Genomic DNA, 16,734 nt, shown 5'->3' on the forward strand with positions numbered 1-16,734 from the left:
TCTTCCTCCAAATGGGTAGCACCATAATCTTCCTTGTCCACTTGTTCCATGATTTATATTTTGAAGCTCCTTTCCAATCAGCTAGCAACTAGCTGTAGGTCTGGCCTGCTCATGATATCTGGTTGTTTTTCTTGTCTGAACTGTGTGTGGACGATGTGGACCTTTGCTGCTTGAGAGGCTACCTCTTTACTTGTTGGATACTGCAATGTAGCTGATGAGCTGGAACTCACAGTAATCAGGTTTAAATAAAAAGCATCTGAGGACAGAATATTCTCAGTATAATATATAGTCTAATAACAGTACAATATTTTAACACGGTAAACATGAGTTACTCTAACTCTTACTACATATCTTTTGCTAGAAATAGAGGTCACACTTTTATAATCTGTTCTTTTTGAAATGAATCAAATTCTCGTATAGATAAACAATGTAATGTAGCATAGGGAACAAATAGGGGTGTTTTGTTTGTTTTGCAGTCATATAAATATTTGGTTCACAGAGTTTATTTTGGACATTGACAAAAGGAATAACTGAGGAGTCCTTGTTGGCTTTCTGTTTCAGAAAGGCTGGTAGAAAGTCTCCGTTTGCCTCAAGTGCCCACCCTTCACTCTCAAGTGTTCCTGTTTTTCAGAGTATTGCTTTTAAGAATGTCTCCACAGCACCTTACCTCACTTTGGCCTACCATGATCACTGAACTGGTGAGTTGTAGTTAGCATTCATGATTTGGAAAACTGATGGTGCCCAGGTAACTTAATACATGAACGTTTGCTTGAGTTGCCCCAGGGAAATAAGTTATAGTTATATTATATGCATTTAAATGTACAATGGTCACCATTTAAACTAAATGCTGACTTGTTTGCACAGTCTTGATAGCATCTGTTACCTCAAATCAAATAAAATGTCTGTATGGCTTATGTGATCAGTTAAGCCATACAGAAAATATTTTATTTTTTAAATTTCCAGTCTTTGTTCCTTCCCTGCTCCCACTTGCATCCTGAAGTAACTTTGCACCTCCCTCAGTGTTCATTCCTCGTTTGCTCCTACTTACCAGTTCACTTCCTGCCAAAGTAAGCTTGCTTCCCCCCCAACATGCTAGCTCCCTCACTACTTTCACTTGCTTCTTCCTTGCGGATGCCTTACCAGTCATTTAGCTCCTTCTGATGCTGATGACATCAAGTGGAGGGACCTGAAAGACTTGTTATATTGGTAATCAGTGGTGATTCATGGCACTTTATGGCTATATATTTGTAAAGAAACACGTGTACGGCCAGAGCTTTCGCTCTGCTCTGTCACCTTTTTGTTACTCCATTAGCACAAATGGGACAGAATACTGCCTTTAAACAGCCAACTGGGGATTCCTCCTGTGTGGGATGCTTCAGGAGTAGAAGTGGTTGATAGCCAGAGCACCTTGTGGTCCATTGATTCTTGGTCAGCAGAGTGGCCCCTCAAAATGCCATTACCAGTTGGTTTAAATTAGAGCAGCATCGAGGTGTTAAATTCTGAATTTTGCTGGAGGCTAATCTGAACCCTAGTTGCACTCTGGGAGAGGAAATAATGAAATTCTGTATCTTCTTGTTCCATGCAATAAATGCTGGTAAATTAGATAGAACAAGGTGTTCTAAAGATTATCAGAATATAATTATGCAATAAATATGTTTAAAATAACTTTGGAGAATAGCAGCGATCTAACTATTAAGTAGCACATTCTCCCTATGCCAGATATGCTCAGAACAGAAGAGATGATGTGACTGTCTGGGGACTGGTTACAGCTGCTTGATTCCCAAGCTGCCATAGTCCTGACATAAATTAGACCAATCTTGGGGTTGCTCTAATTTGATACAACTGACTATGGTCCCTGAAAGATCACATTTCATCTGAGAATTAGCATGTGGTACTGGGACTCCACTCTTGTATCCCTACACTCCCACCATATCCTCTGCTTCCCTGGCATATTTCCTATTCTGGAAATGCAGGAGGTTGGCATAGGATCTTCTGACTTTACACTAGCTGAGAATCCCCTCCACTGGGGGAATTGCTGGACAGTGGCAGCCAGATTACTTTCCCTCTGCACTATTCAGGCAGCAAAAAGGGATGGAACAATCACTGAGAATCTGGTCCTATATGGCCAAGTAGGCTGATGGGTGATTTCATTAGCCAGGGAATGAAAATAAAGCTCCAAATCCCAGTCCCATTAAGGCTCTTTCCTCAGGGCTTGTGTATTATTCTTCAAATCCTCACAAAAATCAACTAAAAAAACTGGGCAATAATTCCCTGGACGCTTTTCCTACTTTAGCCAGCCTGGAAGGGAGAAAGCACAGTCTTCCTCCTAGCTTTCCTTTGACTCAGCTGCTGCTTTTTTTATACACTGCCCTGAGCAGTCATGTGACCAGCCAGGACCTGTTAACCCTTTTCAGGCTGCAGACCTTTACCCTGAGACAATCCATTAAAAATAAAATGTTTTTAAAATATAGAATTTGCCCTTCAGGTCCAAGTGTTTTTGCTGATGGAACAGGAACTCACTGCTGATGAAGATATTTCAAGGTAAAATTGAATTAATTTCTGCTCGTTTGTTCAATTTTATGATATCCTGTAGTCTTCTGAAGTCCTATAGGACAGCTGTATTAATATGTAGAAATAGTTTGTCATAGAAAAATTGTTCAAGTTCAAATGAAGAATATTTGAATCTTACTGCAGTACCAGGAACATTATATTTGGACTCTTCTGTTTAAAAAACAAAACAAAAACCTCACCACTAACTACTAATAAATAACTTTGTGAAATCATGTAATCCCTTTTTCAAGAATATTTTTAACTTCTGCAAATAGTCCCATTGCAGTCAGTGGGTCAAGTTGCATGATTAAATGGTACATGTTTCTGTAATGTCTACTTTGGATTGTTTTACATGGGATTTATAAGGGCATTATGAAATATAATGAAAATTTGTTTTGAAATATTTAAAAAACATGAAAATTGTATGTTTCTACTTTTGTTGTCCATTCCTAGCCTCACAGTTCCCACAGAGTTTGTATAGTCATAGCTTTATAGCAATGGTGTAGCCAGGACGGGACACATGGGTGGGCGGGCAATGACAGGGGGCAGGAGGGATCGGGGCCACTTCTCCCCCACCCTCTCCAGACGGCCTTGCTAGGGGCGATGGACATGCTGGCCAGGGGCCCTTCGGGGCCTAGGTGTGCACCCAGAGAGCGGGAGCAGGGCGCGGGGGCTTGCCCCACTCTGCCCACCCGGCGCTCCAGCCAGGAAGCGATGTCAGGATGCAGGGATTTGCAGGCAGGCAAGCTGCCCCAACCCTGCTCTCTGGTTAGAGTGCCAGGCGGGTGGACGGAACGGGGTAAGCCCCCGACCCCACTTTCTGACTGGAGCACTGGGTGGGCGGAGCAGGGCAAGCGCTGAGGCCAGAGCAGAGCCGAGGGCTGAGGACCTGAGTGGCAGATTTTTCAAAGGCACAAAAGGGAGATACGAGTTCAACTCCTATTTGCTTTTTCTTAGCTCCCTGCTAATAAATTGTATAGTCAGTTGCTTGACCACACTTTGATAATTATGAAATATACTCAAGAGACCAAATAACCAATGTCAGTCCGTTTTATTAATATGGCACAGGAAACAGGTTCTGTACGATACCAGTCTCTGAAGAGCAGTCCCATGCAGTGATGTTATATTCATCTTAGGCAGAAGGTGTGCTCCCCAGGTTACACATTTTAGCTGATATTATTCACATGATTTTACAAGTGACACACCTCTTTACACATCACTAAAATCCAATCCATCAGTTTGTCTCAGTTCCCTAACTTGAACTGTTCCTTCCTCATATTTGTTTTGGATACTGGCATTCCAGGTTACTAGTCAGTGAAGGTCCTCCCCTAGGCTGTACTAAGACAGAGAATGAATGTATCTTGATTTTGACAAGCTTCTTATCTGCTTATGCCAAATGCTTACTTCAGAAAATGCAAAGAGTTATGGAATACTTAGCATAAGTGAACAGGATGATCATGTAGACCAGTTTAGGCTACAGCACTCTTACAATATTTGTGCTTAATGTTATTACTGCTTAATGCATACCAATATACATGGTGCATAAAAGATCAGGGTCGGCAACCTCTGGCACGCGACTCGCCAGGGTAAGCACCCTGGCGGGCCAGACCAGTTTTTTTACCTGCCGCGTCAGCAGGTTTGGTGGACTGCGGCTCCCACTGGCCCGGTTCACTGTCCCAGGCCAATGGGGGCAGTGGGAAGTAGCGCGGGCGAGTGATGTGCTGGCCATGGCTTCCTGCCACCCCCATTGGCCTGGGATGGTGAACCGCAGCCAGTGGGACCCATGATCGACCGAATCTGCCGACACAGCAGGTAAACAAACTGGCCCGGCCCACCATGGTGCTTACCCTGGCGAGCCGGGTGCCAGAGGTTTCCAACCCCTGTAATAGATATTATTAATATAATATATATTTATATGCTAACCAGCATATATTAGGCAACATTCCCTTTATGCCTTTGGAAATTTCTATCCAAGTGTAGTTAAATCCACATAATTGGCATATTAACAGTCTCCCACTTAATCTGGGTGGTTGCCTGCCAGGAACTAGATTCCAAATGGTAAATGAAAGATCTGCATCTTTGTAAAACAAAATGCTAAGAGAGAACCTTCCCATAATGGTGGAAAGTCATTCTGACTCTCCTGTACAGCTACTCATTATACTTTAATTCTAGAACTTCGGGCCCATCTGTTGCTGGCCTAGAGACAACATACACAGGAGGCAATGGCTTCTCCACATCGTACAACAGCCAGAGATGGTTAAACCTTTACTTGTCTGCTTGTAAATTTCTGGACTTGGCCTTGGCATTACCATCTGAAAATCTTCCTCAGTTTCAGATGTAAGTAAATGGAAATGAAATAGTTTTCATTTTTGAAAGCTTTGCTACTGTCTTGTAAAATTCTAATTTGTAAAACCTTTTTTTCCTTTCTCTTCTCTAATCCCCTTTCACGTCTTTAACCCAGAGCAACAGTTTCCTTACATACAGATTTAGAATACTGTGGTGTAATATAGTCCCTATAGTACAGTAGCGGAGCTATGCTGTAATTACGGTATAGATGGCTATTCTATTCTAACTCCTTATATTTTAGTGACTTACAAATTTCATTTGGGCTGAAATTTGCCATTTTTGATCTTGGACCAGAGGTGATTTTTTTTAGAGAAATTTGAAGACTATCTGTCCTGTTGTTTTTAACTGTGAATGTAGACATGCATAGACACTGACAGCCCATGCAGCAGCTGAGAATTGCTAATGGATGGGAGCTCTGCTCTGGCTGCTTTAATCTCTCAACATACCCCGTACTGGAAGGTGGATTATAGGAGTCAGCTGTGCCACCTGTATGCTAGTTGAGAAATCCCCTCCGCTGAAGTAATTCTTACCTGGCCAGCTATGGCATGGTTATGTTGCCTTCACACTGCTCAGACAACACACAAGGGATGGAACTGGGGCTAACAACCTGGTTCTGTTTTCCACATGCATTGTAACGGGTGTATAGAGGACCACATTTATCCCTGGTCTACTAAAGTTTATCTGAATGGAATTACATTATTTATAATTTTATTTGTAGCATTTAAAATTGTGGTAGTTCTAATTGTAGTACTTATTATAAGACACTGTCTATTTATTGGACTAGAATTCTTAGGAGAAAGTTCGGTGTATCTGTCTTTGCAGTAAGGGGGAGATGGATTGTTAGTGGAACCCCTGAAGGTCTCTGTTCTTGCCAGAAAGAAGCCACATGCAATACACTAACTTTTTTAAAGGGGAACGGAAATGTTTTTCTAAAATAAATGTAAACTAAATTCCAAAATCATTAACAGAATACACATGTATCTTTAAAATTACAGATATGTTTTTAAAGTGAACTAAAACGGATTGTTTTATCAGCTCTAAACAAAAAAAAATAGGTTTTCATCTTTTCCTTGACTTGATGACATTTCAGATGTCCACATCAGAGCTTGGAGGTGCATATCTCCTTTAGCTTCAAGTATCTGAAATATGCACAGCGTTAATAGGAGAGAGACAGAGCTCTGAACTCATATAATTATGAATAAGCAAAATAAGTAGTGATCAAGTAGTGCATTTTAAAATGATTTATTTGTAATTTTAAGTGTACTTAGGTATCTTGCTTTTGTTAATAATTTTCAAGCATCTAAAAGTATGCTTACTCTGAGACTAATTCAGACACAGTATCTGTTCTGAAGACCGTAAAATCTAAACTTGACACGAATCCTGCATGATCTACTTGCAGGAGGTTGCTTTTGGGGGATTAATGGCCTATCCCTTTGTTATGGTGTCCATGGATGTAAACTGCCCTCTCCTAGATCCAGATGGGCTGCTGAATATTGGCCTTACCTGAGATCTGCCTGCAGAAGCTAAAAGATGGAGGAGTAGTTACTTGTCATCCACTGAAGATCCCAGTGATGGGGCATCCAACCCCAGAACAGAGCAGGATGTATGACTGACTGCATATCCCAGCTCTTGCCTTTGGGTGATTCAGAGGGACTGACTCCTTGCCACTGCATTTGAATGACCCTTGCAGAATTCAGTCAGCTCTAACTGCCTTGTTTGTAGGAAGAATATGTGGGGTAAAGGAGAAAGTGGGCTGTGCACACTGCAAATCAGTCAAAGTCTACTGACATTCATAAGCTTAAGATGATTGTGTCACTAGAATTTTGAATCCACCCTGATTTTCTGGGTAGGCTCAGGGTCCCAGCTGAACTGTTCACACTGTCCTACTTTCCATTAGTAACCAAACCACATGACAATGGCTTTCAGTAAAGGATTTTTAATTGATAATTTTCTATGTTCCTGACTGTGCATTCATAGAAACATAGACTCATAGACTCATAGACTCTAGGACTGGAAGGGACCTCGAGAGGTCATCGAGTCCAGTCCCCTGCCCTCATGGCAGGACCAAATACTGTCTAGACCATCCCTGATAGACATTTATCTAACCTACTCTTAAATATCTCCAGCGATGGAGATTCCACAACTTCCCTAGGCAATCTATTCCAGTGTTTAACTACCCTGACAGTTAGGAACTTTTTCCTAATGTCCAACCTAAATCTCCCTTGCTGCAGTTTAAGCCCATTGTTTCTTGTTCTATCATTAGAGGCTAAGGTGAACAAGTTTTCTCCCTCCTCCTGATGAGACCCTTTTAGATACCTGAAAACTGCTATCAGGTCCCCTCTCAGTCTTCTCTTTTCCAAACTAAACAAACCCAATTCCTTCAGCCTTCCTTCATAGGTCATGTTCTCAAGACCTTTAATCATTCTTGTTGCTCTTCTCTGGACCCTCTCCAATTTCTCCACATCTTTCTTGAAATGCGGTGCCCAGAACTGGACACAATACTCCAGTTGAGGCCTAACCAGCGCAGAGTAAAGCGGAAGAATGACTTCTCGTGTCTTGTTTACAACACACCTGTTTATGCATCCCAGAATCACGTTTGCTTTTTTTGCAACAGTATCACACTGTTGACTCATATTAAGCTTGTGGTCCACTATGACCCCTAGATCTCTTTCTGCCATACTTCTTCCTAGACAGTCTCTTCCCATTCTGTATGTGTGAAACTGATTGTTCCTTCCTAAGTGGAGCACTTTGCATTTATCTTTATTGAACTTCATCCTGTTTACCTCAGACCATTTCTCCAACTTGTCCAGATCATTTTGAATTTTGACCCTGTCCTCCAAAGCAGTTGCAATCCCTCCCAGTTTGGTATCATCCGCAAACTTAATAAGCGTACTTTCTATGCCAACATCTAAATCGTTGGCATAAACATATTAGTCTTATTGGATCAGACATTAGTCTGTCTTGTCCTGCCTCTTCTTGTAGCCTGTATTTGATTATTGAGGGAAGGCAATTTCTTCAACTCCTACTACAGCGCATGATGCACCTAACCAATTATACAGTGTTGTGTGATCAGAGGCTGTGGAAACAGGGTCATTTTCTTACACACGGCTCACAACTTGGTTTGGGTTTTACCTTACAAAAGAGCTTCCAGACTTGTGGCTGAACCAAGAAAAGTACAACACTAATTTGCAAATGTACAAAACTACCTCAGGTGTTTGATGCACATTTTAAAATCACTGTAGGTTTTCTTAGGCCAGAAAAGTGACCTGGGTACCATATTGCTTCTCCTCTTCCTCTACCTTCTCTTCCTTTTGCTATCCTGAATTGGTCCTTCAGTTGTCAGTAAAGAAACACAAGAGGGAAAAGGAAACACAGTTTTATTTTCAGTGTTGCTGTAATCTCTTTCCCTTTTAGAAAATGGAAAGGGAAATGGTACAAGCCACCTTTTCTTCCTCTCCTGAAGGAGCCTAATTTTTCTTTCTTTATAAGGAAATCTGACAAGGTTTTATAGATCTCTCATTTTATAATATCATCATGGGGTTCTAGCTAGCTTAAAAGTTCCCTGTTTGATATGAACAACCTGTGACTGTTGCCTCTTGACAGGTATCGGTGGGCTTTTATTCCAGAAGTGTCAGATGATTCAGGTTTGGAGGTACGAAGACAGGGCACACATCAAAGGGAATTTAAACCATATGTGGTACGATTAGCAAAACTGCTGCGGAAAAGAGCAAAGGTATTTACTTTTTATTTGTTTTGTTTTACTCTGTAAAGCTGCCCGTACAAAAACTAGCAGCATTGTTCACTAAAATTAAAGGGGCATTGCCAAGTGTGCTAGCGTGCTTATGTTTGAGTGAAAGTTTCAAATCAAAGTGAGTCTCAGATAATGAAAAAATGTAATTGGGTATTTGAAATATACTGTGTTCATTAGTTATGACATAGCCAATTACATCTTTTATCACTGATAAAATATTTTTAGGATTTGGAGGATACAGTATTATATTTTTCATTCATTATCTTTTAATATAAAAACCAACCACTTTCTAGTAGCTATAGCTGTTTATATACAATTGTATGATAATTTACCTACTAAAATAGGAAAGTGTTTCTGCTCCTGGAAAATGCTTACAAATATTTAGAAACCAAACTTTATTAAAAAATAATTTGTCTTAATACTAGGCAGAGCCATGAAGGGCTGGGTTTCTAGCTTTGTAAGGCAATTTTAACACCTGAATCCAAGAAAAGCCAGTTTTAAGTCTTCAGGCAAAGTAAAATATGTCAGCAGAAGTGGAAGAATTACTGAACTGGAGATATGAACAGGATAAACATATAAACAGCTGGTGCTTGTTGTTCCCCTGGTGGCCTGAGAGAGGGACACAAGGAACAATGGCAGCCGCTCTGAGAGGAGGAGAACTGAGAGCAATGGGGGGAAGTGGGTTGGGGTACTTTGTGAAGAGGGAGAAGAGCTGAAAAGGAGAGGAGCTCTTTCAGTTTTGCCAGTCTTCCATTATTCCAGCGAGTGAGGGTTAGCAGCCAACAGCACTGGAACAGAAACATTTTGGAGACTTGTCTTCCATCCCCCAGTGATTGCACCATTGCCTTTCCATTGGAATTATTTCCACTAACAATTGTAAAGCACACACAGCAGAGAGATAGAGAACTACCTATGTTGTTGAATCTCTTGCTGGCTGGAAAGTGAGGGACTGAGCAGTGGACCAGCTGAGGTGGAGAAAGCTCCCACTGCTCCCACGGAGTAGGAAAAACACTAGATGGTAGCTTTGAAAACATTTGCCACTACTAGGGTGGAGATGGAACCAAGAACAAGGGCAAAGACTGCAAGGGGGAAGGATGGCTTCACAAGCTTAGACAAGTGATAGAAGAGACAGGAGAGGAACATTTCAAAGTTTTGCAGGGATGCTAACTTTGAGTTTATTCTTGGAAGCCCATCTGAATATTGTTACACCCCTGGCGATGGCATATGCTGGCATACTGTATTTAACCACTGCAGGAAAATTTACTTCCCACTGAACTGTCTCTTCAGGGGGAAAAAATTATTGCTGTAGTTATTTGTTGTGGGGTGATTTAGTGTTGTAGGTATATATGTACCATTAAACCAGCTCAAAACCTGCAGGAAGTTCAAGCAAAATACGTGATGAAAGTCAAGATTCTTCACCTTGTCTTTGATGAGCTAGGAAAATCACCCCCATAAGCGCCTCTTCCCATAGTGCAATGCTAATCAGATTTAGTCTGTATCACTATATGAATTGTTAAATACTGTATATTCCTTGCTTGATGTTTGAAGGTATAGTATTCTACATTGCTTAGGCATATGATACATTCCAAAATAGTCTTGCCAACTGATTTATAATATTAATTCTTGTACGTACTCATGTTGAGAGCCACTTTTTTTTTAAACTCATTAGCTTTCACAATGTGTTTCAAGAACTTACTAAGTTTCCAGAAACTTCTAGAATCCTCTAGTCAAGGCAGCAGTTACAAATTGTGAACCACAAACTGGGAATACAAGGGTGAGAGGAATGAGAGTGAGATAATAAATACCAGCTTCCAGTCTATTGTTTCTTTCTAATTGCAGTGGAAGAATACTAATGAAGATAGCAGTGTTTCTCTTGGAGAGTACAATTTATTGGCAGGATGTGTCACTTGAGCTTACTTTAGCTTCAGGACACCTTTACTGATAGCGAGATTCATGCAGTTTGATGTTCCTCAAGCACTGCTGGCTGAAGGAGGTGCGTTGAGTCAGCATTATGACAAGAAACAGAAAAACATACTGGAATTTCTTTCTGTCATTAGCCTCCTTCTCCACACACTAACTCCACAGTCTGCTGCTCCCAGGTTATGACTGAAGACAATGGGCCCTTTTGGGACAGGGAACTTCTGGTAAAACTCAACACCCAAATTGCCAACTACAAAGCCTTCATGGCTAAGTATTATTTTAATTTATGGAACGCAGTCTGAAAGTTCTCCTCTTTCCTTCCACAGGACAAGCAGGAGGACTTTAAAATGATGATTTTGGAGGGAGTGGAGATGGCCAAGCATCAGGTGAGGGTGGCCTTTGATGCTTGAGTTGTGAAACAAAAACTTATTTGTTACCACCTGATACTCACAGCCATGTGTGGTATCTGGATTTCAATAAGAAATGCAAAAGGGGATAACTCTCTTCAGAGGCAGAGTTATGGATATTTGGATGAAGACAAGAGAATAGAATCCTAAATACGTCTATTTATGTAGCTGACTACAGAGGAGAAGTGTATTTTTGTTCAGCCAGCTTCTCTAAGTAAAAGGGATTTCAAGAAATAGATTTGCAAAAGGAATATAACCATCATAGGATTTAAACAACAAAACTGCTTCTACCAGCATCAGAATCCAAGCACATACCTGTATTCTAGTCTCTGTGTCAAATTACCTGTCATTTACCTATCAGACAAATTAGTGGAATTTGCTTAGATACCAAGGTGAAGAAGTGACATAGATGGATTTGTACTTCACTGATCACATCCAGACCAATTAGTGTAATTTGCATAGATGCACTTTGGTTGATCACTTCCAGCACTACTCCACTAATGTTTGTATCCATGAATAAATGGTGGCGATTAGTTTTGGGATAACCCCATTCATAAGTGTCCACCCTGAGGCAATACTCTCAAAATCAACACTGGAAATTCCCTTCCTCTCTGAATACAATGCTAATGAACACTGTGAAAAAGTGTTGTTTTTTTAATCAATAATTTAAGTTTTAAACCTGTTTCTCCAGCTGCACTGATGAGACAAAGTTATGACTTGGCCAAAGTAGTATTTTTTTAAAAAGGCATGGGGACAGCAACTCATTCAGTATTAGAATTCTGGATTCTTCTTCGAGTGCTTGCTCATATCCATTCCAGTTAGGTGTGTGCGCGCCGCGTGCACGTTCGTCGGAGGCTTTTTACCCTAGCAACACTCGGTGGGTTGGCAGGTCGCCCCCTGGAGTGGCGCCGCTATGGCGCCTGATATATACCCCTGCCAGCCCATCCGCTCCTCAGTTCCTTCTTACTGCCCATGTCGGTCGTTGGAACAGTGGAGCGCGGCTTAGCTGTTCTCCACCTCCCTAGCGATTCGCTTGTTTGTATAGTATCGTGTATATAGTTCTTTTCTGTAGTTCTAGTTAGTATTTAAGTTAATAGTTCTTATAGTTGTGTATATAGTTAAAGAGGATCAGGGGCTCGCCTCTTCTCCTCCCCTGGTACCGGGGCCCATGCCTGGTTCACCGGGCTTCAAGTCTTGCACGGCCTGTCATCGGCCGATGCCCACAGGAGACCCGCACGACTCCTGTTTAAGGTGCCTGGGTGAATCCCACCTGGCGGACAAGTGCCGAATCTGCAAGGCATTCAAGTCCCGGACAAAGAGGGAGCGGGACATTCGCCTGAAACAACTTTTGATGGAGGCAGCTTTAACTCCTCCATCCTCGGCACCGACACCAAGTGCCTCTTCTGCACCGGACCGCCCAGCACCGATAAAGGCTCCTCGTCCCCACCCTTCATCAGCCCAGCCATCCAGCCGGCACCTTTCCCTCTCCCCGAGGAGCACAAGGCTCCTGCGGCACCTACAACTACACCGCAGTCGGAGCGTATCTCCACGACGGACTGCCCAGCACCGTCAACTGCCACGGCACCGCTTGTCTCCGCACCGTTGATTCTGGCTTCACAGGAGCCGTTGAGTCTGGTGCCTACCAGCTCCCCAGCATGCGCTGTGGTTGAGCTCGTCGCGCCCTCCACGCCGGAGACCTTCTCCACGGCACGGGACCTAATCGCTCTAACAGAGCCCGAACTGCCCCAACCACCGGTGCGGGTTATTCAGTTGCTGGGCAAGCCCACCACCGACCACCTTCACCGGGCACCACTGAACACCGTCGGTCCCGATCTAGATCCCGCGATCACTCTCAGCCTCGACATTGTTCCCGATCCCGGCGCCGCTCGCAGTCCCGGTACCGTTCTCCATGGTACCAGTTGTACTCGCGACACCGCTTGAGATCCCGGTCGCCGTTGCGGTACTCTCGGCACCAGTCCAGATCGCGGCACCGACGTACTTATCACAGCCGATCCTGGCACGATGATATAAGGCACCGGTCGACCTCCCGGCACCGCGCTGGTAGCAGGTCCTGGTCCTGCTCCCAATACCGCCATGGTTCCCGGTACCGTTCGCCGGTACCGCGCAGAGATGAGCTCTATGGGCACAGAGACCTGGCCCAATCAACTTCAGCTCCTCCATGGCTGTTGAGTCACCCATCCGCCTCCTCACACGTGGACAGCGCCTCCTACGGGGGTTCAGATGCACAGGCCCACCTGGACTACGGACCACCTAAAGGTCCTTTTGGACACCTTGGGCCTATCACCAAGCCCAGGGTGAGCCAATGGGCCCAGCACGCTCCAGCCACTCGGAGCACCGTGCACCAGAGGCCACAGTCAGCCGACCTCCCCCTGCTGGTATGGAGGAAGACTCTGCACATCCACCTGAGCAGCATGTTCTGGAGACGGAGGTCCCCCAGGACGAGGCATCGGTCCAAGACTCACTCATCCCTGGGTTGTCATCCTCCTCTTCCCCAGATGAGGCAGTGGTGGGGGCCCCGATGATGATGTGCCCGCTAATTGATCTCCGAGCACACCAGGATCTTCTGCGGCGTGTTGCCCAGAATATAAATCTTCCCGTAGAGGAAGTTCCTGAGGTGGAGGACCCGGTGGTTAGTATATTATCGGCGGAAGCACCAACCAGGGTGGCCCTCCTCTTCATCAGATCGATCCAAGCCAGAGCAGACACCATCTGGCAGTCCCCAGCTTCCATCCCACCCACAGCCAGGGGAGTAGAACGAAAATACATGGTGCCGTCTAAGGGCTATGAGTACCTCTACGTGCACCTTGCCCCCTGCTCGTTGGTGGTACAATCAGTCAGCGAACAGGAGCGCCATGACCAACAAGCCCCCATGCCAAAATCTAGGGAGGCCAGGCGCATGGATTTGCTGGGCCAGAAAATATACTCTGCTGGAGGCCTTCAGCTCCGTGTGGCGAACCAACAGGCCCTCTTAAGCCACTACAGCTATAACACTTGGGAGGCTGTTGCCAAGTTTACTGAGTTGGTTACCCACGACTCCCATCAGGAGTTTACAGCTCTCTCCTAGAGGAAGGGAAGAGGGTCACGAGAATCTCACTACAAGCCTCGTTAGATACCGCCGACTCTGCAGCCAGAACGGTCGCCTCTGGGCATAGCTATGCGCCGCATATCTTGGTTGCAAGTGTCCAGCCTACCGCCTGAGCTACAATACACCATTCAAGACTTGCCATTCGATGGACAAGATCTATTCTCGCAAAGGACAGACCCCAGACTACAGAGTCTGAAGGACAACTGGGTTATTATGCGTTCGCTGGGAATACATACACCCCAGACTCAGAGATGGTCCTTCCGCTCCCAACCTCAGCACCCTTACCCCCCGCCTTGGCCAAGACAAGATCTTGCCTGAAGAAGAGGCCGTACTACCCACAGACGTCAGTCTGGACCTCAAGGGGGCAACAATTCTGGTCCCACCAAACCACCACCGGGACCCAAAGCAAACTTTTGAGGGTGCACCCGAGAGCAGTGTATTAATTCCCTCCCTGGATCCTCTTCACTTTTACAACCGCCTTTCCCCGTTCCTTCCGGCGTGGTCCCAGCTGACCTCAGATCGTTGGGTCCTACGTACGGTGGAGCTTGGATACCGTCTTAAGTTTATTTCTCCCCCTCCCTCCCACCCCCCTCCTCGTCCCTCTTCAGGGACCCCTCTCACGAGTAACTCATCATTCAGGAGGTTCGCAAGCTCCTCTCGATCGGCGCTATAGAGGAGGTACCGGAGGAGTTAAGGGGCAAGGGGTTTTATTCCCAATATTTCTTAATCCCCAAGACAAAAGGGGGCCTCCGGCCCATCCTGGATTTGCGAGGACTGAACAAATTCATCAAAAAGTTCACGTTCCGCATGGTATCCCTAGGAACCATCATTCCTTCCCTGGATCCCGGAGATTGGCACGCTGCTCTTGACATGAAGGACGCATATTTCCACATTGCAATTTATCCCCCGCACAGGAGATATCTGCGCTTTGTGGTAAATAAGGGTCACTACCAGTTTACTGTCCTTCCCTTTGGTCTTTCCTTGGCCCCTCGGGTATTCACGAAGTGTATGGCGATCGTTGCTGCTTCCCTGTGCCGTCATCAAATACACATCTTCCCTTAACTCGACGACTGGCTTATCCGAGGGGCTTCAGAGGCACAAGTGATCAGCCATGTCGCCATCATCAGGGAGCTGTTTATGCGTTTAGGCTTGATCATCAATTTGGACAAGTCCACGCTGGTGCCTACGCAGAGGATAGAGTTTGTCGGGGCAATGCTGGACTCCAACCTTGCAATGGCCAGTTTGCCCCTGCACCGGTTTCAAGCCATAGTCTCCCTTGTCGAAAGTCTTCAGAGCTTTCCAACCACCTCTGCTCGTACTTGCCTTGCTCTCCTGAGGCACATGGCGGCATGCACTTTTGTCACAAGGCATGCCAGACTGCGAATGCACCCTCTGAAACCTGGCTCGCATCGGTCTATCGGCCGGGCAGGGACGCCATAGACATTATCCTCACAATTCCGCTGGATGTTCTAGGCTCCCTCAACTGGTGGAAGACGTAATCCCGAGTGTGTGTGGGCCTGCCGTTTCATCCTCCTCAGCCCTCCATGTCCCAAACAACGGACGCGTCCTTGCTGGGCTGGGGCGCCCACCTAGGGCTCCTGCGCACCCAAGGCCTTTGGTTACCCCCGGAGCTGACGCTCCACATCAATGTACAAGATCTGAGAGCGGTCCGGCTGGCATGCCAAGCGTTTCAGCGCCATCTACACGGCTGTTGTGTTGCAGTGTTCACGGATAACACAACGGCCATGTATTACATCAACAAGCAGGGCGGGACACAGTCCTCCCCTTTGTGTCAGGAAGCAATATGGCTGTGGGACTTCAGCATAGCCCACTCCATACATCTAGTGGCCTCCTTTCTCCCGGGGGTACGGAACACCCTCGCAGATCACCTGAGCAGCTCCTTCCTATCACAAGAATGGTCCATCCGTCCGGACATTCTCCATTCCATTTTCCGGAGGTGGGGCTTTCCCCACATAGACCTGTTTGCATCCAGAATGAACAGGAAATGCCAGGTGTTCTGCTCCCTACAGGGTCGCTCCCCGGGCTCCCTGTTGGATGCGTTCCTGATTCCGTGGACGGGCCGCCTCTGTTACGCATTCCCACCGTTCCCTCTCGTCCAGAGTCCTGCTCAAGCTCCGAAGGGACAGAGCCCGCCTTATCCTGATCGCTCTGGCTTGACCGAGGCAGCACTGGTACACCATGCTGCTCGACCTGTCCCTGGCAGACCCAATTCCCCTGCTGCTCTGGCTGGACCTGATCACACAAGACTTTGGCAGGATGCACCATCTGGACCTGCAGTCCCTTCATCTGACTGCATGGCTCCTGTCTGGTTAAACCAGTCGGAGTTGCACTGTTCCACCGCAGTACAGCAGGTGTTGCTGGGGAGCAGGAAGCCCTCCACCCGCTCGACATACCTCGCAAAATGGAAGCGCGTCTGCCACTGGTGTAACCAGCACGGCCATTCTCCGCATTCTGCATTAGTCCCCACTATCCTGGACTACGTGTGGTCTCTCAAACAGCAAGGGTTGGCAATCTCCTCTCTGCGAGTAGATCTTGCGCCTATATCCACCTTCCATCCGGGCAGTTCTGTTTTTTCCCACCCTATAGTTTCCAGATTCCTCAAGAGCTTGGAGCGACTATACCCACAGGTCAAA

The 16,734-nt window shown here is 45.5% G+C and overlaps 1 protein-coding gene across 7 annotated transcripts in view; it reads left to right on the top strand.

Moving 5' to 3' along the window:
* Positions 1-16,734, top strand: part of LOC115648353 (protein dopey-1) — an 89,273-nt gene that overhangs the window by 69,523 nt on the left and 3,016 nt on the right. For 5 of the 7 annotated variants that reach the window (XM_030555817.1, XM_030555819.1, XM_030555818.1 and 2 more), the window contains 5 exons: positions 562-698; positions 2,486-2,541; positions 4,723-4,887; positions 8,500-8,629; positions 10,894-10,953. In XM_030555817.1, coding sequence (XP_030411677.1) covers positions 562-698; positions 2,486-2,541; positions 4,723-4,887; positions 8,500-8,629; positions 10,894-10,953 — 548 coding nt within the window. The remainder of the gene's footprint in view (positions 1-561; positions 699-2,485; positions 2,542-4,722; positions 4,888-8,499; positions 8,630-10,893; positions 10,954-16,734) is intronic. The other 2 variants (XM_030555820.1, XM_030555823.1) reach the window with 1 other exon arrangement.

This window comes from Gopherus evgoodei, chromosome 3 (genome assembly GCF_007399415.2).
Source record: "Gopherus evgoodei ecotype Sinaloan lineage chromosome 3, rGopEvg1_v1.p, whole genome shotgun sequence".
In the NCBI taxonomy this organism is placed as follows: domain Eukaryota; kingdom Metazoa; phylum Chordata; order Testudines; family Testudinidae; genus Gopherus; species Gopherus evgoodei.